Source organism: Chrysemys picta, chromosome 1, assembly GCF_011386835.1.
Source record: "Chrysemys picta bellii isolate R12L10 chromosome 1, ASM1138683v2, whole genome shotgun sequence".
NCBI lineage: Eukaryota > Metazoa > Chordata > Testudines > Emydidae > Chrysemys > Chrysemys picta.
In genome coordinates, this window is record NC_088791.1 from 106,770,269 (window position 1) to 106,785,932 (window position 15,664).

Genomic DNA, 15,664 nt, shown 5'->3' on the forward strand with positions numbered 1-15,664 from the left:
ATGCTCTGCCTGCAAATCCTTCTAAGACTTGGCAAGTGATATTGGTAACATGTTGAAGCAATGTTTAGTCTAGTGCTTGCTGATGGACATCTATGGAATTCCTGGTAATGTTCACGCCACGTATCCTTTTTAATAGGGCATCCACTGTCAATCTCTTCTCCCTAGCTAGTGCAATGACTGGAACAGCTTTACAGATTTTCTTTCTAGCCTAGAAACTCAAGTTCTTGGATCAGAATGCAGAGTCTAGCCTTTTTGTAGGTCAAAGAGGGAGGGAAACAGGCCTATAAAGTTCTTCCTACCTGAAAATCAGGGGGGAAAATATTGTGACCCCTCCTTGGGACAGGGGAAAGGGTAGTTCACAGAGACACAGCTTTTCACTTCAGCTAGTGCTGCACAAAGTAAGTATTGCTGCAAATATCTAAGCATCAGTTTTACAAAGGTATTTTGGTGCCTAAAATTGCAGGTAGACACCAATGCAATTTACAAAAGCATCTAAGCAGGTTAGGTGTCAATCTCCCATTGGAACAGAAAAGCAAAATGTTGCTACAGTACTTGAGAAGAGGGTAAAAAAAGCTTACAAGCATCTCAGTTTAAATAAATGAGTCCAGACTTTGTGACACGCAAATGCAATTTTCCATGAGCCTGAGGGCTGCACCTAATTTGCATATAAATTTGTAGGCAGTTTAAATGCACTCAGCCATAAAATGTGCTTGTATTTGTATCTCCTTGATAGAAATATAGAAATTGTTCACTGGCAGAACAGTAGGATCATCGGCTTTGACTTTACCCTTCAGTTACAGAAAGAGTGGAACCTTGCAAGAGTAATCCTGGTTTAAACAAATATCAAAGGCAGTTATGTCAATCTCATGGACAGCAAACACTGTAGTTGTGGGGATTCCCAGCGTACAATGGGTCATTCAGTCCTTTGTTCAGAGCTTCAGTTTGTAGCAAAGTTCCTCCAGAGGTAAGAAGCAGCAGATTGAAGACAAAATGGAGAAGATGCAGCTGCCTTTTATAGTCTTTTGCCATATGGCCTGTGCTTCCTTTGTTTCAAACACAAGCTGCCCAGCACATGGCTTGAAAGGCTTAGAATTCTCTCCATAGGCATGTCCCTGCATGCCTTGCTGAGTCACAAGGTGTATCTGCCTTCTCTCAATGGGTCAACTCTATAGCTGATGGTCCTTAATGGGCCATCAAGCAGGCTAGACAGTGCTGTCTGGGGGTGTCACCCAGAAGCATAACACAAGTTTTGAAATACAGACATACATACCTATAATCCATAATACAAAGGTGACACAAACATATAAACAAGATTATCATATCTGGCAAATTATTTTTGCAGATACCTTACATGGCATATCTGGCCTAACTCATTACAATTTTACAATATTGATATTCATAATATCCTCAAGTGTCCCCCAGATTCCATGCAGCATCACACCTTTACCAGACTACTTAAAGCAGAAAAGGTTGCACCCTGAGCTTTCAAGAATCATACTTTCTTCACCAAGTCAAATGGGATTAGGCAGACAGAATCCCTTTTGTGTGCGCTATTCAGAATGCTATTCCTGGAAGGGGACAACACATAGATCCACTATATAGAAAAACTAGTCCCATTTTAGAACAAAATTTCTATATGTTTTGGGCCCACAACCTACCCATGATGTGGTATAAAGTGGTTGTAACCTGCCCTAAACAGGCACTGTAAGAACACAGGATACTGTGCTCAATGGACCATTGGTCTGACTGAGTATGGCCATTCTTATGTTTCTAAGGATTGCCTGGCATAGGGACCACCTGGATGTTGCAGGTCTGGTAAAAATTGCCTAGTGAGGGGAATGTGATGGGGCATGGTGGAGAGGAGGTAGCATGGCTGGAACACTAATGTGCTCCAGTGATTATGATCTGGCATATTGACCCCTTGTGTGTTATTACCAGCTGGGATTATTTAGAACAGCCCGAAGACTGCTCATGCTGGGGGTTGAACTGGATCTCAGCACCCCTGGGAATTGGATGAGTGCAAAAATGGTATACAGCAACCTTCCCCATTTTAGCGCTCATGTCCTGCACCAAGCATAGCTCAGCCAGCCACAGGGATTAGGTCCTCAGCTATCTCATCTGCTGCATAATTTGCATACTATGGTATCTTCATTCTGAAATGTGACTCCCTTCTCTCATATTCCTGTGCTAAATTATCCTTCTCAGTTTTAAAGAAACATGTTCTGTGAGCAAGAAGAAGAAGACCAAACGAGAAGAGATGTCAGAGAGGAGAATTCAAGAGGAATATGAGAAACTGGGGAATACTAGGTAAAAAGAGCATATATTCCTGTGGAATTTGCCTTTCATGTGTTGAAACCCATCTTTTGTTTTGTCCTCCAAGTTGAATTTGTCTTATATATGTTGGACTTGATCTCTCAATTCTTTCTCCCTATTGAATCAGTCCTACATTTTGGGACTTATTTCTCTTTCTTTTCAGGGTAAGTGAGTGGTCCACTATAAAGATACATCAAAACCAGAGACTTGAATAAAAACACCTATGATTTTTTTTTAGGGGAGGTGGGAAGAGGGCATTGGCTTCAGACTCAAACCCATAGATCTTGATTTGCCCCTACAGTTAAGGTTCCAAAGCAGAAAGGGGCCTATTTTCCAACTGCATATCAGATGTGGCAAAGAAAAGCTAAATTTTGCAAGATGCCCACCTTTCAGGATGGGAGCTATCTCATGAGATCAGCTCTTCTTCAAAGATTTCTCAGTGTTCAGTGAAAGTTCATGAGATCAACTTGCAAGATTTTAGCATGATCAAATTTAAATCTAAATCTTAGCCCTTATTCAGCCTCTAAACCGTGAATCTGAACCCTGAATAAAATCTAGATCAGAATAGCAACTCCTCAGCCCATCTCTAGTCTAGTATTTGTTTGTGTTTAAAGTAGTGATGTTTGTTTATTTTAGTATCTGTAATTATATTTTCATATGCTTTTAAAAATCACATAGAAAACCATTTACAATGCAGAAATAAGGGAAAATTTATTTTGTTGCCATATTTCAGTTCCTGGATCATAGAAATACCATAAAAATACAAGATTTTGTATTTGTTTGGGCTCATAAATATCTCATGACAAATGAAAGTATAACAGTATAAATACAGATAATGAGATACTCAGCTTTATTTTTTTCTGACTTTATTTAGGTAACAGCTAGGACTCAAATGTAAAACCCTAGTTCAAACTGATCTCCTATTTTATTCTCCCTGTAGATTTTTTCATTGTGTGTTGAAACCAATCTCTAATTCTTTTCTCTCTGTGGAATTTGCTCCTGGATTTTGGCATTAATCTCAGGTTGTATTCTTGCTTTTTCTCCTCACCTCTTCTCCCAAGCTATCCTGAGATGGTGACTGGGTTTTTCTTCATCTTGATGACCTTGCTTTGGTTTACACGGGAGCCTGGCTTTGTTCCAGGCTGGTCATCTTTATTTGAGAAGTAAGTGAGTACGGTTGCCTCCTAATCATCTGCAGAGGAATGAAGTTCTGATTTTCCTGGGTTTCTAAAACAATTTGGTTGATTGGTTTTTGGCCATAGACTCTCAGGATGCCAGTAGCCATTTTGATCAAGACTGAGGATGCTCACTATTTTAACTATACCTGTTCACACAACCAAAACAGTGTCCCTGTTTCTCCAGGTAGCAGGGTGACTCCATTAGACTATGAGAAACAACATGAGAAACTTGTTCCTAGTAGAAAAAATGGAAGAGCCCAAATTCTGAAGTCCGAAGCAAACAACTCTTTTAAAAAAACAATTTTACTACAAAGAAATCCCCAAAAGCATGTTTGCTGCTAGGTTTGATTGTTGTTATAGTTCAGAGTTCTGGTGTTTGGGGCTTGGTTTTGGATATTAGCACAGGGAGCATCAGATAACCTGCAGACTGTTTTTAAAGTCAGCATCATTCTCTAGTTCATCCATGCAGAGAAACAGTTGGCTGTGCTCCCAAAATTTGTTTACTGACACTTGGTTCTAGTAAACATAGCTCTTTCTGTCACCCTCAGTTTTACCAGGAATACTACAGAGGGTTCAGCATTTAAATCCTGAACAGATCTATTGAGTAGATTCAGAGACTTTAAGACCTGAAGGGACCATTATTAGTCATTAGAATATTAATAATTCTTGAATAATGACTACATCTAGCTGGCACACAGAGGCTCAAATCAAGGGAAAACACCAATTTATTCCCTTCACATTTTGGGGTAAATTTTCTAAAGGCCATCTACTAAGTTTTCAGCATTGCAAAATTGCATGTGTAGAGCCCTGCGTGGATACAAAGTTTGTATCCGCATCCAATCTGCAAAAATGATCCAAGGATATCTGCATCAGTGGATCCGAATATCTGTGGATATAAAGCGGATATCAATGGATTTTCAGGGCTCTATGCATGTCCACTGATATGTTTCCACACATGAAAAGTGCAAGCACATGGGCTTGTGACTAAATCTCTAACAACTCCCACAGACTTGCATCTAAATTCACTTCAGTGAGCTACATTGATTTACATCAGCTGAGGTTCCCACCCAGTGTAGCCTTTATGTTACTGACAAAATGTTAAAGCGGTTGCCAGTTAAGCAAAGTTTGGATGGCACTGTTATAGAGCAATACAAGTACATCACATTCTTGAATTTGTGTTGGTGCTGGAAGGAGCTGAAATGATTTTATGCTTAAAGTATTTCCCTCTATAATATATAGAATAAATGTATGGCATGTTGTGTGGAGGAAAGGTACACCAAACCCAATAACAAAAAGAAAAGTAAAGAAAAGAAAAAGCTTGAGTAGCGTGTTCAGCATGCTGTTGAGAACATGGGGTGTTGCACACACACTTCACTACAGCCCACTTTTAGTATAGCATTGCTATAATCACAATGTTTCTTTCCTAGAAAAGGCTACCGGACTGATGCTACTGTCTCTGTCTTCCTTGGTTTTCTCATGTTCCTGATTCCAGCAAAGAAACCATGCTTTGGAAAGAGGGATAAAGGTAAGAAGAAGTCATCTAGAATGAGACTTGACACACTTTTTGACGGGAGGTTGTGATTCCCATCCTCTTATTTTATGGCTACATTAAGGTCCCAAAACGTATAACATAGGATCATGGTGAGGCAAAGGTTGAGAACGACAGTCTTTAATATTGCAGTTGAGTGTTGCAATAGTGCATGGAAATTAGAACTTGTAAAAAACTCAGTCCTTGCCATATTTCAGGTTTAGAAGAATTGGGGAACTGCTCGGCACCAAAAAAAAAAAAAATTCTCCAATGTACTACCACTGCTATCTGATAACGTAGATAGAGACTGATCCATTTTATGTTAATATTACTGTTAACATAGTCTTCTTGATTGCGATTATTATTATTTAACATTTACATTTTAGTAACACCCAGAGGCCTCAGTCAGGATGAGGCCTCCTTTGTGCTAAGCATTGTACAAACATATGAAGATATGGTCCCTTGACATTTGCTTCCATATATTTATTAGAAATTGTATGTATGTGTATATTTTTACATGGTAGATCACCCTACAGATATATACCGCATTTAGAAAAAAAATGAATTAATAGTAAATCCAATTCAACAAAAGACTCAGACCTCTAAAAGCTAATATTACCCTGAGGAAAAGACTGAGCAAACAGATGGACTTTGTATATTGTCCTGATATTAAACATACTTGGGCTCTGTTGGACAAGGAGAAATTAATTCTACAAGTGAAGACCCTCTTTTGAGAATGCACAACCACCAAACCTCAGACATTCAAGTCTAGGACTACACAGACACATCTGAAATACATACATGCACACACTTCTCAAATAGCCATAGGGCTATATAACCATCAATGTCAACCCCAGAAGCCAATAGGAAGCCAGTTCAGCCTTTAGAAAATTTAGGTATTATGCTTCCTGAGGCTGAAACCAAGGAGGTTGGCAGCTGCATTCTGCACTAGCTTTATCCTACAGATAGTCTTCAAAGGTAGTCCTATAGAGCGTGCATTACAGTGATCCAAGCTAGAAGTCACAAAGTCAGAGCTCAGTGCAGAATGCTCAATATCTTAGGGAAATGGCCAGTTTAGCATTAGCCATGTACCTTTATTTTGCTTTGACATAGGAGATAGTGAAAATTCTACAGATATTAACTCAATGGAGCCAATAATTACATGGAAGGACTTCCAGAAGACCATGCCCTGGGAGATTGTAGTGCTGGTTGGAGGAGGTTATGCTCTAGCGGCTGGATGCAAGGTATTGAGTTAGATTTTCCATTCTTCTCTCTGAGAACTTGAATATCTAAAATACTTACAAGCCTGCACCTTTATTTTAACCTGTGGTGTTCTGACAATTCTGGTAACAAAATTACTATGACACTTTCAAAAGGCTATGTCACCTAAACCTTCGATATGCTCTTGTGAAAGTTGGTCATCTAGCATAATTCAGGAGCTTGGTGTGCAATCTCTTTCATGATGACTGGAAAGTAGCAAACAAAAGTCACAAAAACAAGTCAGCTACTTTGTTACAGTGTTACCATGGAAAACACTGCTTCAGCCTTCATACTCAAATATGAGTATGGATTGGTTTTGGTGATGGCAGGGATTAAAATGAAATGAGTATGAGTGAATCAAATTAGATTAGCAACCCTAGGAAGTGAGGGCTTTGATTTGCAGAACTACAGCACATGAAATGGCATTACCATTACTTTCGTAGTAGCACCCACAGGCCCCAATCTGGGTTGGGGTCCCATTGTACTAAGTACTCTAAAGACCTATATTTAGACAGTCTTCCCCCACCCATTCAGTGAGCCTCAGTTCTGACCTGGAAGGACAATCTTTACAAGTGAGGGGGAAGTACAGTCTTTCTGCCCATTCAATTTTGGTCTCTCTGCTAAACAACTAGTAGTGCCATTTAGTGCCAAATGAGGTAGTTTTATGTTATGGACCCCTAGCTTCAGTAGAACCTTAGGGTTATGAACACTAGAGTTACGAACTGACCAGTCAACCACACACCTCATGTGAAACTGGAAGTACACAATCAGGCAGCAGCAGAGACACAGACACACACAAAAAAATAAAAAATAAAAAAAGGGGGGGGAGAACAGTAGAGTACTGTGTTAAATGTAAACTACTAAAAAATGAAGGGAAAGTTTACGAAAAGATTTGACAAGGTAAGGAAACTGTTTCTGTGCTAGTTTCACTTAAATTAAGATGACTAAAAGCAGCATTTTTCTTCTCCATAGTAAAGTTTCAAAGCTATATTACATCAATGTTCAGTTGTAAAATTTTGGAAGAGCAACCATGACCTTTTGTTCAGAGTTATGAATATTTCAGAGTTACCAACAGCCTCCATTCCCAAGGTGTTCGTAACTATGAGGGACTACTCTACTAAGAACTGGACTGAAAGCACTAATTTATTGAACATTAAGCTACTAAATCGGGGGCTGCCCAATTTACTGAGCTAAAGTTCTTTGCCAGTGGGTCCTGTGGCACCTTTGAGACTAACAGAAGTATTGGGAGCATAAGCTTTCGTGGGTAAGAACCTCACTTCTTCAGATGCATCTTGCATCTTGCATCTTGCATCTGAAGAAGTGAGGTTCTTACCCATGAAAGCTTATGCTCCCAATACTTCTGTTAGTCTCAAAGGTGCCACAGGACCCTCTGTTGCTTTTTACAGATTCAGACTAACACGGCTACCCCTCTGATACTTGCCAGTGGGATACTCCATTGCAAACTCTCTCACATACAAGGATTTGGTTTGGAAACATAACTTGTATCCTGCCATTCTCTCATTATTGTATGTGTTTCTGCTAGACCTCTGGCCTTTCGACATGGATTGGACGCCAGATGTTGTCCTTGAGCAGCCTTCCCTACTGGGCTGTCACTCTGCTGGCTTGCATCTTGGTGTCCATGGTAACAGAGTTCGTTAGTAACCCAGCAACCATAACAATCTTTCTGCCTATTTTATGCAGTATGGTGAGTAAAAACAATGGGATTTTATGCTGGTTTTTTCCCTGTTAACTTCATGGAATATCTTGAGATTTTAGGCGATGAGTGCTGTGAGCCAGGGTAGAACTCTGCTTCATTTTGAGTGTCATTGCTTTGCTCTTTCTTTTATAGAAAAATTAATAAGCATGGTCAGCCAACAGGCCTGAGTGCAATACATTTCTGAACACCCAAAAATGTGCTCAGCACTTCTCAAAACAAGTAAAAACATAGTCCCTGCCCTGAGGGGCATACAGTTTAATTGTAACAGAAAAGGGGGAAGGGAGATGAGAAAGGGAAAGACAAGATTGACAATAATAAGGTCACATGATTACTCAGCAAACCATGTACACGTCTTGAGGCTTTTTTATTCTATTTTGTATTTATAATCCATTAGTTAACAGTCTACCTCTTTGGTTTTTGTAGCAGAAACATCAGAATTATTTCATAGGGAATTTAACTGAGGGGTGGGAGGCAGCTTGGTGAACAGGTTGGCAGGCCAAGCATAAGAACAGCATGGAAAAATGAACAAAGACAATTGTGAGAGAGGAAGACATTGTGGGCATGGAGGCTTGTGTCACTGGCGGGGGAGGGGGAGAGCAGATACTAATTATATCCTATATTAGTATATATATAAAAACTATTATTTTCACAGCAATTATAGAAACCTTCCTTGGTTTTTGCCTTTTATGTAATGAGAAGCTCTTTTCACAAGGGATATAATCTGTGAAATGTGTCTGAAAAGTGAATGCTAGATATTTTCACGACTTTCTCCATAAAAACCATTTTAAGGATTTGTCCTCGTGATCTACACAGTGAAATGCTATGGGGGTAATGTGTATGTTGAGCAGACATCCCAATTTTATAGGGACAGTCCTGCTATTCAGGGCTTTGTCTTACAGAGGTGCCTATTACTCCCCACCCCCTGTCCTGATTTTTACACTAGCTATCTGGTCACCCTAATTATGTGAATTCAGACCAAAAGCCCAGTACCTTGTTCCCCAGCCCAAGATTGCGAAGGGTTTTATGGAAGCAACATGCTTGACTGCTGGGGAAAGGGAGCTCATCCTGTCAGGATATAGTGGCCTCCTCTGGAAGGAGCAACATGGAGTACAGCCCTCCTGCAGTACCCAAGGGTAATGGAGGGGGGAAGTAAGTTAGACCTTAGAATTTAGGGAATGGAGGGTATGCTAATAATTCTAGATCTTGGGATGGGGGGAAGCAGACAGGCGTCTTTTATCTGTAATTATAGCTAACAATGTGGAACTTCTCTTTCTCACCCAACCTCTCTCTTTATAGTCGGAAACCTTGCATATCAACCCTTTATACACTCTGATTCCTGTAACAATGTGTATTTCCTTTGCGGTGATGCTGCCAGTGGGCAACCCCCCAAATGCCATTGTATTCAATTACGGGCACTGCCAGATCAAAGACATGGTAAGTCTTGAGAATAGTCACATTGTTCCAAGCTTAATGCAAACTGAACTCATCATCATATATGGGATCTGAAAATAATCACAGGATCCAAGTTAATTTAAAGTCACGTTGGTCAGCACTGCAACAATTTCACAGTAACTCTCATTTTAAGAACATCAGTGGCAGGAGGTGTGCGTGTGTGTGCTCTCTGTTTTTTAAAATGAATATAATGCTTGTGAAATGTATCAAAGAGTGACAGTACAAGATCCCCCCAATTATCCTGTAATACAACTACAATAGCAGTCCTGGAGAAGGGAGATTAAGATATGTCTACAATTGGAGATGGAGTGCAGGGGACTGGACTAGATGACCTCTTGAGTTCCCTTCCAGTCCTATGATTCTATGTACATTCCAGGTCAAGGAGTCGTACCTGAGCTAGCGCTGATTGAGCTAATACACTAAATATAGGATATAACTTCAATGGCACAAGCAGAGGGAGGGGCTAGCTGCCTCGAGTTTGTACCTGTCTGAAACCTTAGGTATGTATTCGAGGCAGTTAGTCCCTTCTGCCACTTGTGCTGTCATGGCCACACTCTATCTTCAGCATGCTAATATGTATTCTTGAGCTGGAATTTACACCATTCAGGTCTAGTGTAGACATAACCTTCGTGAGCAGAGTGCAAGTGCAGAAGTTAGAGAGGTATGACAAATGAGATTTATCATATACCTACAATTAGTCTATAGCTATCACCTGGCATATGTGGTATAAATATAGGGAGGAGATGTCCATGTGACAAATTGTAGCCATGTGATGAATTGCATTTATCATGCACCTTTGACGACGTCTCCTGTATTTTCTGCACTAATATGCACACTCTCACACACAACTATTCATTAGGCTTTTTCTGCCAGAGTAGTCAGCAAATTTACTTTATTCTTTATGCAACAGGGAGAGTTAGGGAATTGACTGTTCTCCACCATGCATCCTACCACCTTCTGTGTTTATTAATTAATGCTTTCTAATCTGTTTGACATTGACTGTACTCTGGTTTGTTTGTTTTTTCCATAGGTGAAAGCTGGCTTGGGTGTAAATCTGATTGGTCTAGTGGTTGTCATGGTGGCGATCAACACTTGGGGAATTAGCCTCTTCCAACTGGATACATTTCCAGAATGGGCAATGGTCAGCAATGTAACTGGTCAGTCATAACCATCAATGACAAAACTTGCAGAACCAAAGCTGATTGGGGCAAAATATTTAGTTTAAATTGCACAAATAAAAGGAAGGAAGAAACTTGAGTGTATATAGATTCAGTAGCCTCCACAAAACCATGAAGCAAGTCCAGAGAAAGGTCTCCCATGAAAGACACCTTGCCCTTTATTTCCTAAAGTGAACATTTACATTGCCTTTGTCAATGTTCAAAATCAACATGAGAATAAAAAGTCAGATTTGCTATGATTTATTGCTGCTTACCCTGAGATACCATAATTCCAAAAGAGAAGCCTGCTTATAGTTTTCCTCTTGCTATAGAATAATTACATAGAACTGTCCCCATTGAAATACAGGATACATGATTCCAAGGAGAGAACTCAAGAATATAATGGATACCATTCAGATTTCCACAGGTGACGTTATTCCTAACTTGAAGGTTTTATAAGCCTAATTCTTTTCAATGCAAATTTTTTTTCTGAGGTGAGTCATTGCTGCTTCAGAAGGACCAATTAGTCAGAGACAGAAGGTAGAGAGAAATCTGAATAGCAAATGTGTAGCACCCACAGGAATGGGAGGGAAGAAACAACTACACAGATAGGGACAAGGGGCCTGGGCATGGCTATAGGGGAGGGGACTGAGGGTTTCTCCACAGTTCTAGCATGAAAATTCATGTACTGCAGTACTTGTGGTCTCTCTTTTGGAAAAGGGAACTTCAGAACCTCCTCTAGATCTCAGTTGGAAAGTATTTGTCAGGGTTTGCATTCCTTTTTATTTCACTGATGTGGTGAGAGCTTTCTCTAGCAGCTCTAAAGTGAAAGCAGTTCCCAGTAAACCCTTATGTGGCCGGGCCACATGTTCTCTAAATGGAGAAGGGACAGTCTCATCCAAGATCACAATCAATGCTGCACCATGAGTAAGAAGGGAGAGGGCTGAAGAGGTGTGGCACTGGCATAATCTCAACATCACCACATTCACTCCAAGACTCCACTCACCTGCTTTCTAGCAGCTCAAAGACCAGGAGCTCCAAACTAAGCTAGCTTCGAGATACAGCAACTAAGAGGCATACCAAGAATATGTCTGCACTGTAATATAAGCCCAGGGTTTGGACTCAGGCTCAAGCCTAACCCCTCCTTCTGTCTACACACAAATTGCACTGATCCAGGGTCCTAGGACCCCACAGGGGTGTAGGTTGCAAGTCTGAGTCAAGCCAGGACCCAGGGTTCAAGCCCTACTTCTTTGCAGAGTAGTCACAGCCCCACGGGACTTGTGCACTGGGAGTCAGCCAAAGGTATTCCACAATCTTATGGGTTGACTTTCTTTGTCCTCTGGACAGGCAAGTTTGGTGGAGGGTCACGTTTTCCAACCCTAGAGCAGCCACATTTTGAGAGAGTGCTAGGAAGTCTGGGATATGGGTGGTTGGACTCAGGGCCACATAATGCAGTGTAGACTCTGGAGCCCCAGGTTGAGACCCAGGGTTCAATAATTCATAGACTCATAGACTCTAAGGTCAGAAGGGACCATTATGATCATCTAGTCTGACCTCCCGCATGATGCGGGCCACAAAAGCTGACCCACCCACTCCTGGAAGAATTCTCTCCCTTGACTCAGCTGTTGAAGTCCCCAAATCATGATTGAAATACTTCAAATCGCTAAGAATCCTCCAGCAAGCGACCCCTGCCCCATGCTGCAGAGGAAGGCGAAAAACCTCCAGGGCCTCTGCCAATCTACCCTGGAGGAAAATTCCTTCCTGACCCCAAATATGGCGATCAGCTGAACCCCGAGCATGCGGGCAAGATTCTCTAGCCAGACCCTCTGGAAATGAGTCTATGAGTCTATAAGATTGGCTTATATTACTAGTCACTGGGGTTACAAATGAGTGTAGACGTGGAAGGTAACTAGAGTTCTATATCCCTGGGCTTACATTGCAGTGTAACTATACTCCAAGGGGCCAGTCTCTCTCACCTTTCTAAAGGCGGATGATCTGCATTACTGACTGGATCCCAATGATCCCCAGTAGGCTTCCCTCATGCAATGTATTTTTAATTACTGATTTACTGTCAATTTTTGATCTGTGTATTAGGAAAATTGGCTCTCACATAATCACTATCTATGTACTTTAATCAGTTTTTATAGAGCTCATTCAATAGGCTACCCACTTTGAAATGAGCATCTCTCACAGTTAGTGTGAATTGTCTACAGTGCATCAATAAGATGTCAATAAAATAAATTATTCACTGTGTCATGTTCTAATGCTCTGTAAGACTATAAATGAGACTCATGGCTACTTTTCTCTCAGTGACCCAAGTGCTGCTCACGGTGGCACATTTCCAAGTAGATGTTAACATTGGTGTAGTGCTTACATTTTAACAAGCGGTTTCCTGTAATATAATCGATATAATAAATAAGGCCCTACCAAATTCATGGTCTGTTTTGGTCAATTTCACGGTCATAGGATTTTAACAATCATACATTTTATTATTTCAGATATTTAAATCTGAAATTTCACAGTGTTGTAATGGTAGAGGTCCTGGCCCAACAGGAGGTAATGGGGGCATCACAAGGTTATTGTAGGAGGGGTCACGGTATTGCCACTCTTACTTCTGTGCTGCCTTCAGAGCTGGCCGGCCAGAGAGCAGCAGCTGCTAGCCAGGAGCCCAGCTCTGAAGGCAGCGTCACTGCCAGCAGCAGCACAGAAGTAAGGATGGCCTGGTATGGTATTGCCACCCTTTCTTCTGTGCTGCTGCCTTTAGAGCTGGGCCCTCAGCCAGCAGCAGCCACCACTCTCCGGCCACCCATTGCCACACTCACTTTGGCACTGCTGCTGGTGGTGCTCCCATCAGAGCTGGGTGCCTGGCCAGCAGATGCGACTTTCTGGCCACCCAGCTCTGAAGGCAGCGCAGAAGGATGGTAATACCATAGCCCCCTACAATAACCTTGCAACCCCCCACAAACTCCTTTTGGGTCAGGACCCCAAGTTTGAGAAACTCTGGTCTCCCCTGTGAAATCTGTATAGTATAGGGTAAAAGTACACAAAAGACCAGATTGCAGGGTCCGTGGTGCATTTTTCATGGCTGTGAATTTGGTAGGGCCCTAATAAGAAGGGGAGTATGTATTTGCAAAGAAGGGTGTTGAAGGAGGGGGAAATCTCTCCATTTGCCTTCCTATTTAACAAAAACACTCCTTTATAATCATAACAAAAGAAAGAGGCAACACCACTTGGCAAAACAATTTATATTGAATGTACTTGGTGGAAATTTGTTCCTGAAAAATATAGTGAGTCCTATATAGCAATAGTATAGTGTAACCCACTGTTTAGTATGTGCTATACATCCTCTCTCTTTAGCTGTTACATAGAGGGTAGCTGCCAGCTTCTTTCCCCAATGATGGTCTTAGTCCTTTAGCTCAAGTGGTGAAGGTTTGTGCTCGAGATCTTGAGTTCAAATCCAGCTGCTGATCCATGCAGGGGGCTACAGTAGCACAATGGCCGACCTGCATTCATTTAAATGTAGGTGGATGGGAGCTCAGACATTTTAACGGGGGCCAGGTCCTCAGGATATTATTGCCTCCTAGCCGGTTGTTACTGTTAGGAGGAGTGGTTGATGATTATGTCTAGTCTTTGGTGAAATATTGTTTAATTACAAAGGCAGTGCAAAGCCTTGTTTCCCCGAACGCAGTGGAAACACACAACAGAAGACAGTTTCCTTGCTCAGAAGTCCAAATCTGCCTTCCAGACAGTACTATGCCCAAAAGTAGCTCTCTCTCTCGGCTTCCTCCCAGGGCTATGCTCACACTGTTTCTCTCACTGTCTGTTCACTTTCTTGTTCCTTTCCTTCACATTCAGACAGTCAGCTGTAACCATATCAATCCCATCATTTGCAATCAGTCTCCAAGGAAACTCCTTGGGCTGCATGGTTTGACTTCTATTTAGGCCTTGCCATGCTGGGCCATGCCTTGGCCATTGGCTTCTATTATTTCAGCTATCACTAAACCAAGTGGCATTTAATTGCCCCCACATTTAGCCTGAATGAAATGTTGCTAGCATGCCCATCAGCTTCAATGAGATCTGTGATTGCCTATAGACCAGACACCTTTGTTAGCAGCCACCAATACCCTCTAGCAGGATAACGTATGTTTGGAAAGTATTTGATGTAATCTGATGAGCAAGTTTTAGGACCCTGTGAGATGAGAGGGTCCCAGAGCTCAGGCTCCAGCCTGAGCTTGAACGTCTACACCGCAATTAAACAGCCTCTTAGCCTGAGCCCCACAAGCCCGAGTCAGCTGGCACGGACCAGCGCAAGTGTCTAAATGCAGTGTAGACAGACCCTAAAAGTGAGACTAAAACTGACAAATGAACAAAGCGGGGAAAAAAACCTTTAAAAACAGTTATTTATCTTTATAACATACTGTCATTTAACTTCAGATTTCTCTTTTCCAATAAGCAAAAATTAAGCCTTTTCTTCAGAAAGGAAATAAAGTCATTTCCATATGCTTTGAACATTTCACCCATAAATATAGTCAACCCTACTAAAAGTTCTATATCAGTCTGACATGTAACAAGAAAATGCCAGGCTTTCTATCCAAAAATCACTTTGCCATATTAACTGATAGTTATACTATACTGTCTATGAAACCATTTTATAATCCTATATGCAAGTAAAAGGTTAAGTAGAATCTCCTTTAAGGACAAATATATAATTTATTACATTGATGTAAATCCTGAATAATGCCACTGAGCTCAACTGAGTTACTCTGGATTTACACTGAGAGCAAATTTTCATTCTATAATGGATAGATAGAGTGATATTTTCTTTCTCAGTGCAGAAATCCCTTTGTGCAATTGTAATTGTGCTAACACTTGTGCAACAGCCGTTTGTTTCTCTCTGGCTTGGAAACTATAAATCATCAAATTTAGGAGTGGATTTCAAAGGGTCAGTTTTTCCATCCTGCTGCACACTGGACCTTACTCCGCAAGAAGCTCCATAGATCTTAACGTTGTGTTTTTCAGAGTAAGGCATGACTCAGTGGGAGTAAGCCTGGCAGAATTT

General features: G+C 41.2%; 1 protein-coding gene across 1 annotated transcript in view; it reads left to right on the plus strand.

Moving 5' to 3' along the window:
* SLC13A4 (solute carrier family 13 member 4) overlaps positions 1 to 12,858 on the plus strand; it is a 37,530-nt gene extending 24,672 nt beyond the window's left edge. Inside the window, exons 10-16 of the mRNA XM_024107754.3 lie at positions 2,206 to 2,307; positions 3,375 to 3,476; positions 4,919 to 5,016; positions 6,133 to 6,263; positions 7,823 to 7,984; positions 9,293 to 9,430; positions 10,479 to 12,858. Of these exons, the coding sequence (XP_023963522.1) occupies positions 2,206 to 2,307; positions 3,375 to 3,476; positions 4,919 to 5,016; positions 6,133 to 6,263; positions 7,823 to 7,984; positions 9,293 to 9,430; positions 10,479 to 10,616 (871 nt within the window). The 3' untranslated portion in view covers positions 10,617 to 12,858. The remainder of the gene's footprint in view (positions 1 to 2,205; positions 2,308 to 3,374; positions 3,477 to 4,918; positions 5,017 to 6,132; positions 6,264 to 7,822; positions 7,985 to 9,292; positions 9,431 to 10,478) is intronic.
* Positions 12,859 to 15,664: the final 2,806 nt, after the last annotated feature.